At 34.7% G+C, this 10866-nt stretch overlaps 1 protein-coding gene across 1 annotated transcript; it reads right to left on the bottom strand.

Moving 5' to 3' along the window:
• Positions 1-1264: 1264 nt before the first annotated feature.
• LOC102604690 (exocyst complex component EXO84C) lies at positions 1265-10033 on the bottom strand. Its single transcript, XM_006362538.2, has 7 exons — positions 9833-10033; positions 7634-7728; positions 5143-6187; positions 3653-4168; positions 2577-2765; positions 1790-1926; positions 1265-1705 (listed from the first exon to the last, which is right to left on the bottom strand). The coding sequence occupies exons 1-7, from the start codon at positions 9932-9934 to the stop codon at positions 1459-1461; spliced, it is 2331 nt and encodes a 776-aa protein (XP_006362600.1). The 5' UTR covers positions 9935-10033; the 3' UTR covers positions 1265-1458.
• Between the last annotated feature and the right edge of the window lie 833 nt (positions 10034-10866).

Genomic DNA, 10866 nt, shown 5'->3' on the forward strand with positions numbered 1-10866 from the left:
TTATGAAACATATATAATACAACTTTAATACAATTGAGATACAGTTCCGTAAACTTCATATTTTTCGAGCTTCAATCTAATATTTCTCCTAAAATCAATTCTAAACTTAACCAAACCCTGTTAAAATTGAGAAATAAACTCCAAACGATATTTTCAATTATTTGTAGGAACAACCTATCTAAACTAATCACAAATTCATAAAACTTAAATAATGAATTCAAAATTTGAAGTTTTATAATGACCATCAATGGTGAACTCTTGATGCTGTGATTTTAGAGATTTGAAATTCCTGCTTGAGCACATGATTCTTATCGTATTTTTGGGTGAAATTGCGATATATGGGCAAAAACTGATTTGAAGATATTTCTTTAAATGAAAATTTCAAAGAAAAAGAAGAAGAGAAGGAAGAGAAAAAATGGCAGAGAAAGAGGGAAAGAAGCGAGATAGAAAGGCTTTCACTGTACCATTTTTTAGTTCCAAATAATTGCTATATCAAGTTAAAAATATTATATTGCCATAGATGGTAAATATTTTCTTATTATTGCATATTTATGTGATTTACCCATAATTATATGGGCTGACTTCGAGTTTGTATAATTAGTCACGTTTGTATATGTATAATTCGCAACTAACAATTCTTTGTATGATTTGTATTTGCATACGATGGTTTGTATTTGTATATGACAATGATTTCCTTTGGTTTTTCAGTTTTGTCATCATATACATTCAATCTTTTTGTGTATAACTTTTTAAAGTTTGTATAAACGTGTAGCTTTCGAATTTTTATATAATATAATTTATATAATGTAATTTGTATAATATATTATGTATAACTGTTTAAAGTTCATATGTTATGTTTGCTATAACTTATTTTAGAATATAAATGTCAAATCTCTTTTTCTTTCTTAAACCTTATGCCATAGCAAACTAAGTCATATATTTAGATGGAAGAAATATTGTTTATAGCCCACTTCAATTAGAAACAGAAAAGCTTGAAAAAATTGGAATGTTAGGGTGTGTTTTGTACAATAGAAAATGTTATATTACACATAAGTGATTTTCTTAGTTGTTTTTTTTTTTTTCGTTTGGTAAGCAGAAATATTATCCCAAGAGCGGTGGTGAAGCTATGCTATATATACTAGACATTGAATCTCTGTAACATTTTTTGTGCTTTATTTTTTTCTATTTTGAGTTTCGTTTGTGAAAATCTCACCTCTTGTCCAAAAGTATCTTATATATAATCTAAACAAATATGAAAAAGTAATAGAGTGTTGTAAAAGGAACTAGCTAATTCTTCATAACAGAATCTTGCAGCAAATAACCCTTTAATGCCTACTACTCCATAATTAATTGATAACATTTGCTACTATTTGGATACAACAGAACCTAACACATGTACTTGCAACAGATACAACTTCTAAATGCAATAATTCACTTGAAGTAACTAGACAGTATTGTTTAACTCTCAGGATCAGATAAATACACAGGGCTATCCAAATCACCCATTTCTGCTGAGGCAAATGACTCAGAACTATCTGCACTTGACAGGGAAGAAGGCGATCCATCAGAGTCCGACATCCCCTCATCATGCATAATGATGTGTTCATCATCAATCTCAGATGTATCTGATCCAGAACCACCTAGCAGAAGCTTGTTTATGGCTCCTTTTGCGGTTTCAGTGAACCATTCGTCCTCGGGTAGGGCACTGAAAAGAAAGACATTTTCATTAATGAGGCTCACACATAAAGAAGATGAGAAGTAGTGAGCTAGGTGAATGAGGTATTTATACCTTTGTGGATCTATGCCCCTGGCAGAAAAAGTCCTGACTGCACGTGCAATTATGTCTGATGATATTTGATGCACGTGCCTTGATGGATAGCCCGCAAATCGTGCAATTTCAACAGTGAAGTGCATGTCAAGAATTAACTGTCAAACAAAAAGTTGATATCAAGATACAAAGAGGGTTTTATCATAACTCAAATATAGAACATCAAAATATTTGCTTAACAAGAGAGCAATTCACGTTGAATATCGCAAATGAATGTTAGTATGACTTAGTCCGGTCAAAGACTAAGGTATCTTTTTGGAATTTCACCAAGTTAACGGCTAATGAGAGAATACCTTAAGCTCTTAAACTCTAAAACCAATTAACATATTATGCCGATTGGGCTGAGGAAGTAATAAGGGCATGGACAAGATACCTTCATTTTCTTTCTTTTGACAAGGAACAAGATACCCTTATTTTCAAACACCCAGATACTCGGAGAGTTACTTTTAGAAAGAGGTAGCACACAAATGGCCGTCCTATGCCCAACGATGTATCCTTTTAAATTGTCCATCCAGGAATTTCTAACAGTTTTGAACTTTAATCTGCAATAGAGCCATACAATATATTCTGTTGCAGAGTTCAAATTAAACAAAGCTATAACAGCTCCTACACACTATCCCAAATTGAATGAAAATCCGGGTAGCATGCCAACAGGTGATAAGGTGAAAAAGTAGAATGAAATTGTGATAATACTCTATTATCTTCAGGTAGTACAACTAAAGACAGGGAAGTAGATATAACAAAATACCTGCTGCAAACCCAGCGGCTGCAGAGGAGCTGACTCATCCTCTAGAACACTCCAAAATTCTTGTTCATCAGACAACCACATTACCACAGTCTCTGTCAGTCTGGCAAGCAAAACCTTCTGTATCTTCTCTCTTCCTAAAAGAACATCTCCTGCCACAGTTGCTAATTGCTGCAGCTTACCAAATAATGCCTACAGGTTTGAAGATTTATCACCTTTTAGTTACATGAAAGTGTTGGAAACATAAGCATTTTATAAGGTTCTATTTAGCAGAAACTGTTGAAAGCATTTCGCAAGAAAATACCGAATATTAGCACTTGGATAGTCAGATAAGAATTGACAAACAGTTGTAAACCACCATCAGAGAGACAATGTAAAACTATGCTTCCGCTGCTTGAACTTTAAAAAAAGTCAAACGAGCATCTGCTGAATATTATGATGAATGATTGTCTAATTTATTTATTTAAAAAAAAAAGAATACTTAAGGAGGCATTTGGCCATGAAATTCTTTTCACTTTTTCCAGAGTTCAACTCTGGAAAACACGTTTGGCCATAAAACTCAGGAAGAAGTTGAAAAAGAACAAAAAGGTTTTCTCACTGCAAATTACTCACAGAAAGTCAAAAACAACTCCACTTTGTATTCACGGCCAAACACAACTGCCAATTTTCAAATATCATTTTTCACTTTAAAACAAAACTACTTTTTTCAAATTTCACAATGAAACATGGTCAAACACCCACTTAGAATCTCCTTAAAGTTGCTACTATAAAGCAGTGATTGATGACCAAGCAGAAAAACTGGAATTGAAGGTTTTGGAGGGCGAGTTATATACTAACAGCAAAGCAACACCAATGATGAACCAGAAACTCAACAGACACAGCATTAACCTACTTGGATAAAGGGATATTACACATTCAGTCGCCCAATTCACAAAAAGGAAAACTTAATTAATCTTAGACCGTTTTTTGTGAAGGGGGAAATGAAGAGAACAAACTAAGACGGGCAAAAGAATTAACTAGGGTGTGCTATTCATAGCACCAATCATTTCGGAAACTAGGACACAAAAGGATTACAGTACCTGAAATGGCAATGAAGGTAGCGGATCAGTGTCCCAAATTGTATCTTGTCCAACACCACTCAAATAAATCTGAGCATCTAATCGTGCATCACCATCTCTTGAGTATATGAAATTAACAACATATTGTCGACAGAAATTATCTCTAAGTTTGTCTAGTGAATGCTGAAGTTGACGCCTCCAGTCCTTGAGTTCTACAGTATTGTTTGCGGCAGGCATCATATTTTCAGACCCCACTTCCTTGCTTTCATTAAGAACATTCCAAATTCTAGATACAACCATAGGCAATAGTTCCTCAGCAATGGTAAATGCAGTTCCCAATAGTGCAAGCTGCTGAGAGTCTGTTTCAGCTCTAAAAGGAACAGGTTCTTTCAGCTCAGTGAGATTATCATCCTCAGAAAGACCAGGTAGAGCTTTAATCAATGAATCCACATACTTGTCAAAAAGATGTGAAATTCTGGTCAATATGTTAGCTCCAAAATGTAGAATGACTAACTGGGTGAGCTTCTCCACCATTTCCTGCAGAGGAGGTCAAAGTTGGATCAAATTATTATTAAGCCATCATTACAAGAAACAGACATCTGATGCAGTGCTATTGTTCTTGTCTCTTTTTTTTCCACATGTTGCAGTTCAAAGCAATCTCAAACATCTATCGGTGCTCCTACTTGAGCAATGACAACTACTTGAGACATCTATTTAAGTGGCACCCCATTGAAGGTTGTCCTAAAATTGCAGCTAGCAGAATCCAGCAGAAAAAGAACAAAATCACGTGCATTTATGCAATATACACACGCAGACACAGATATTCATATACTGCACTATTGAAAATGGTAGTTAAGCCACCATGCTGAATATGCAGCAATAAGTGTGTTACATACAAGACAGCTTCTTTTTCCCCTTCTTCATTGGCAAAGCAGAAACGGTCCTTTGACGGAGTGGCCCTTTCATGTTTTTATACTATTTTCTGCTCAAGAAATATTTCTTTTCTTGGACCAAGGAGGCACACTTTAACCCCCAAGGTTCTTTCTATTTTTGCTAATGAATCCAGTAGTTGAATATACAAGAGTGTGTTCGTGTGTGTGGATGGAGAGCAAGAGAGAAGAGAATAAAGTATCTAGATTTAATCTTCCAGTCTCTCAGCAGATTCAGTTGTGCTAGAAAGGCCAATCATAGAAGTCTATCAAAAACAATATTATAGGTTACAAATTGGTTAGAGTTCTTGCTGAATTACCAATTTTCAAAAAAAAATAAAAAATGGTTAGAGTTCTTGCAAGAATACTTGCACACCTATACGCCAAGTTATGTAAAAGAACTTGCATAGCAACTATAACAAGGTGAGGGAGGTCTTTATCGAGGGGAATTAATTTTAAAAAAAAGAAGGGAGATTTAAATCTGCACTGTGCACTTCATAAATCTAAGTCCTTTGAGGGATACAGTAATAACACTTGAGCAATCAGATGACCAAACATTAATAAATAAGGATTAAACCTTACTTTGACTATATATATGAATCTCATTCCACTTTCAACAAGCAGAGTATCAGATGTAGTTGCAAATGTAGATAAAGGAGACGCAAACCGAGGTGACAATGGTTTCCCTTCATCACTTGAAGCAAAATCAAGAACCGCTTTCCTGGCTCGTATATAGTTCAACTCGAGGACTTCTTCCATATATGGGTGCAAAAGCACCAAGAGTAATTTTGACAGTTTAAGGCCCTGTTTCTCCAAGGCATTACAGTGGTTAAGACTGGCTTGAACACAAACACTTGCTGCATGTAAAGCAGGAGCTCCATCAGAAGGCGGTGCGTGTTCTTTAACCAACCGCACAAAGTATTCAATTTCCCTTTCTGCCCACTGGATAATTCTGTTGCTATAAACAGGATTGTCACCAAACATTGCACCAGATTCCTTAGTAGTCAAAGAAATGGTAGAGAATACAAGGTTAGACAATGTGGCTGAATAAGTCTCGGGATAACAAGGACAAAGGGGAAGGAAAGCCTCAATACTTTTTCGAAGACGAGATCTGTACGAATTAACAAGTAGCTGATGTGCCAAAGAACCTTTTCCAAGCTTGAGCAAACCAGACAAGGCTTTCTTAAGTTCAACAATGCCAATTGAGGGCCGTTCAGTGATCTCAACCAGCTGATTCTCGAGCATCTTTTTTCTTTTAGACAAAGCAGATTTAAAAGATGATGGTTCAGCAGATGAAGTGTCTCCTGAACTTTTCAGCTCAGGATGACTTCTTTCTTTAGCATCTATTGCCTCTATTACTTCCTCAATCTTGTGCTCAGCCAGAAGAACATCAATATTCTCCAAAAACAACATGTTTTCATCTTCCATGTCATTCATGAAAGTATCACCATAATCAGAGCTTCGAGAACTTTCATTAGCTTCTTGGACATCATCACTAGTTCGACTCCATTCATCCAATTCTCTGCATACACCATTCATGAGATCTTGAACAAGAATCCCCTGTGCGGATATATGCTTTCTAAGCTCATTGAGTTCGTGTTCTGTTTCCACAACTTCCTCGGACAATCTACAATGACAAGAACAGATTAGAAGTTGACCTTTGCATGTAGAGGGGTCACCTACCATTACATGAGTTCATTTAAGGTTGTGTGATAACAGTGTCTATAACTATCCAATGTGTCTGTGATTTGACCACTAATCCAGTGTACTTAAAAGAATCTGCACAAAGGACCCATATCCAAGTTGCACCCATTTGGCATGGGTACATCAAGGCGAATGAAGGACACATAACATGATCAAGAGATTAAACTGAAGGTGATAGGTACAAAAAATACATAAAGCAGCCTGATGCAAAAAGTAGGCAGTAATGACAAAAAGAACAGCTGAACATGCAAAGTTCAAAAAGACTAGATGCAAGTAATCGGTCTAGCTAAATTTATGGAGATTATTAACACCATCTACATTTTGATCTAGAGATAGTAAGTTGAACAGTCAATAAACTCTCTTTCAATGTGTTTTTTCATATCTCATGTATTTGTCGATAAGGAACTATGTCTTGTAGCCTTCTCGAATAAAAAAGCTCTCATATAATAATTTGGAATATAAGAAGAGCAATTTGATGATGATTATTCTCCTATTTCACAAATAGATGCAAGAGCAATTCGTCCCTTTATTACATGCTATCTCTGCTTTCAGTTCCTCTACCTAATTATGCACGTAAAGCGTTCAGTATTGATGTTAGGATTTCTGATCAAATAGATAATGGAACCACTATATATTGATAAATCTGACTGCCATTCTGTTAAATCAACTCTTATCTATGAAAGTTTTTTTAAAAAATATAACAAACAAAAAGCAAAAAGATAATATAGAAGGGTACACAAAAAAGGAAGCATAAAACAGGGGACAAATTGCACTTATCCAGATAAATATTAGATATCTTCTAATGCTGTGCTAGTAAACCAACTGTTTAAAGGATGTGTCTCTCCAAACTTTTCTACTTCTTACCGTTTCCCCACAACCGAAACCCCCCCCCCCCAGAACCATATAAATGGAAAGACACGTCGGGTTCCCTCTACAGTTCTAAGGAAGGATTCTCAATATCAGAGACTAGAACATCAAGAGGCAACCCATAAAAAGTGGACACAGTTGGGTTGATTTTTGGTTCTTCTAGAAATAGGATTTGCTATCGACATGAACTCAACATCAGACTTTAGTATGAGTCCAAATACATAAACTACCAGATAGTTCTCATGGTCTCCTAGCTGTGAAGGGATGCCGCCTTCTGTACAAATTATATCACATCTCTTTGAGGTAGTACCTGTATTTGCCGATGATACACATTTTCTCATTTAAGTTTTGCCATTGTGCCCTTGGAAATTTAAGTTTTTAACAGACTGGTAACCATAGTTTCCATAGAAAAGGCAGGAAAAATGTTTATGAAAATGTAGTATTGAACAGAATTCTCTTCCACTTTGTTTTGGTCTAGTAAAAGAGTTTCATCAGCCAATACCTCAAGAAGGCCAGGCACTTTGTTCGAGTATTACCACACAGGTTCTCCACCGCATCCTTCAAATCCAAAAGCTCAAAACAGATTTTCCTAATTCCCTGCACAACTCAGAACAATAAACTGGGGAACCCATAAGAAAGACAAAAACTGGCAAAATCAGCAAGCACTCCAAAAATAGTGGGAAAGATAAAAACTACTTTTATCTGTGATATATTGAAAAATTAACCAAAAAGAAACGGAACAAGCACTTAAAGAAATTGAGTATGCATTTTTTGGAAATAAAAAAAGGTAATAGTTTGGCACATAACAAGCACTTACAGATGTTTGTACTACCAATTTTTTCCTATCTATTCATGGTATACAGAATTCCTAATATCGACATAACAGAAATCAAGTTCGATTATTGTAGCCAACATATCTCCACACACAAAAAAAAGTTAAGGGATGTTATCAAAGATAAATTGGGAAGAACTCTAATTGAATTGGTTGAAGATAATACAAGAGAAGCTCTAATACAGGAACCTTAGTCTACCTACAATAAAATAAGTAATTATTTTGTATGTCCAATAATATATTCTTTATGGATATGGGTTGTGTTAGCATCAGGACATGTTGTCAAGAAAATTCTGCCCACCAAGGCTGGAGTATATAGGCTCACACCAAGTATTGTAGTGTAATTCGGACATGAGATTTCTAGGTTGTTACTCCCATGACACAACCTCTAGGTCATCCCCTTGTGAACAAAAAGGGGCATCCTTTAGCTTTCTTCCTTAAATCTTTTGTTTGGAAAAAAAAACTAATTTTACCTTGCACTTGTTAACAAAGCAGATTTTTAAAACTCCCTTGCCTTATTTTCCCAACTCCTCTTATTTGATCATAATTCTTCACGTCTACTCACCGCATCGCCAACCATTCTCCTTATTTTAACCTTTACCCTAAGGATGGTTGCAAGCATTCTGGTATGATCCACTACATTTGCTCATTTTAACTCTCAAGTACAGTTTGGAATTATTCTGGTCAAGACCAAGAACAGACAGTATTCTGAATTCAAAGTCCTCGTAAATATACTCATTTCCAGATAAGGTCCTCATAAATGTACTCAAATTGTCAAGATTCATGTCCAACTATATCAGCGAGATTACACTAAGAATTATCCACTAGGAAGATTATTTGAAGAAATTTACTGAATCAACATTAATAAAATGAAAGAAGGCACTACTGGCACATTAATACATCAGTAAAACTAGTACATAGATGTTGAAATTTTACTGGTCTAAAGCAAAAAAAATCCCCGATTATATGGAAGAGCATCTTTGATGCATAGAGAAGCTATAGATAATCAACTAACATCCAAAAATGCTTAACAGTCCCATCACACATGATTAATTCAACCACTCTATGAAGCTCAAAATTCTATAATCCATCCACATGTAGATGAAACGGATAGCTTCTAAGCTTCCCTACTTCCAATAAGCAGATCCATGAACCAGTCATGCAGAACAGAAAAAACAACAATTGTAGCTAGTTTTAAGCCCTGTTCTCCCTCAAAAATCACACACATCGTCACCAACAAAAAATCATGAACCAAGGAATCAGCTCTTGTCCCTGCCTAGCATATAACCAAGTTAAGGCAGACACACTTCAGGAAGACCTAAGCCAAATATTTTCACCAAAGCACTAACATTTACTCCCAGCACTTAAAATATAACCTAGGAAACCAAGTTGAATTTGAACTCACAATATAAGGAACATCCACTTAACTATTCATGGAAGAACTAAAGCTTAGTATCACTTCAGCAGGTAAAACTAGGTTTGTTTCTTCTACTCTAAAAAGGGATACCTCAAGAAACCAAACTAAATAAAAATTCCAAAAAATAAAAATAAAAAATCCCACCTAGAAAAACTCACAAATTTAGCTCAGAAAACAGATCAAACTTCAAGGAAAGAACAAGCACACTTCCACATTTCATCTAGTACCAAAAATTTTACTTCCAGTACTTGAAGCGAAAACCCAGCAAACGAAATTGAACCACAACTCCAAAAATAAAGATCACCTAGATGAAAAGTTCCAAACTTGATTCCAAAAATTGATCAAACCCCAAGAACAAATAAGAGCAGTTGAATTTGCTATCATGCTATTTTCTGAGTTAATGAAACAAAATGGGGGTGAAAAGAACGTAGAGAAAATGCAAAAGATAGTACCTTTTCAGTCTTGGACTGGTAAATTGAGTCGATCTTGGACTGAGGAGTAACACTTTCAATACATGGGAAATCATCTTCTTCTTCACTGCTTTCCATCCTCATTTTGGCGTTTCCAACCAGTAGATTTTCCGCTTTTGCAGCTATGAAAATGGGAAAAATGAAGAGACACACAGTTCAGTGGACTTCGCCTTGTAATTGGAGAGTTCGAAAAAAGAGCCTTTAAATTAGTAAATGATTTATACATGTTACCAATTTAATTAATATATATGTTACTAATTTAATTAATCAAAATAAAATAATTTATGTTCCCTTACTGAAAACTTGACTTCAAGGAATCACTAAACAAAGATATAATGATAAATTTACCTAGTTTTTTTTTTTTTAAGAGACGTGAAATCTAAATTGATGACATAAATAAAAATGGAAGAGTAGTATAAAGTACAGAAATCTCATATATTTGGAACTAATTACATTTTATCTTGAAAGTTTCTTCAATTACAAATTGCTCTCAGATACATTTATTATTGTGCGATACGTTGCAAATTTACTTAATGGGAGGGATGTATCCGAGAGAGGATAAGAATGCATTCGAGAGGAGATAGATGTATTCGAAAAGGAATAGGAATGTATCCATAAGAGAATTTTTGTAACTTTTTTAAATGATAGGAAATTTTAGAGATCATGATATCTCAAATTGTGTATTTATGTAAAAAAAAATTCCTAACTTGTGTTATCATTCATTTTCAAAAAAAAAATTGACAAAGAAAAATAAAAAGGCCAAAATGTTCCTTAAAAAGTCATGACAACAAACATAATTAATATGAATTTGAAAAAGGGGAAGAAAACAAAAGGGAAATATCATTGATTTGTATACGAAAAACTACTACTACTATTTGTAATTGAAAATGACTTCGAAAAAACAAGTTCAGATAAAATTGTACTATAAAATATGTGTATAACAACATAAATTTTGTACAACAAACTAGAAATGAACTTTAGTCCAAAACTACAAAAAAAAAAGGGTGTTTTTATAA

This window comes from Solanum tuberosum, unplaced genomic scaffold (genome assembly GCF_000226075.1).
Source record: "Solanum tuberosum cultivar DM 1-3 516 R44 unplaced genomic scaffold, SolTub_3.0 scf00406, whole genome shotgun sequence".
Classification (NCBI taxonomy): domain Eukaryota; kingdom Viridiplantae; phylum Streptophyta; class Magnoliopsida; order Solanales; family Solanaceae; genus Solanum; species Solanum tuberosum.

Coding starts and splice junctions, on each gene's coding strand:
- LOC102604690 (XM_006362538.2), bottom strand. CDS start 9,934: ATGAGGATGGAAAGCAGTGAAGAAGAAGATGATTTCCCATGTATTGAA. Junction 7,729..9,832: donor ACCAGTCCAAGACTGAAAAG/GTACTATCTTTT, acceptor TGAGTTGTGCAG/GGAATTAGGAAAATCTGTTT. Junction 2,766..3,652: donor TACCTTCATTGCCATTTCAG/GTACTGTAATCC, acceptor TCAAACCTGTAG/GCATTATTTGGTAAGCTGCA.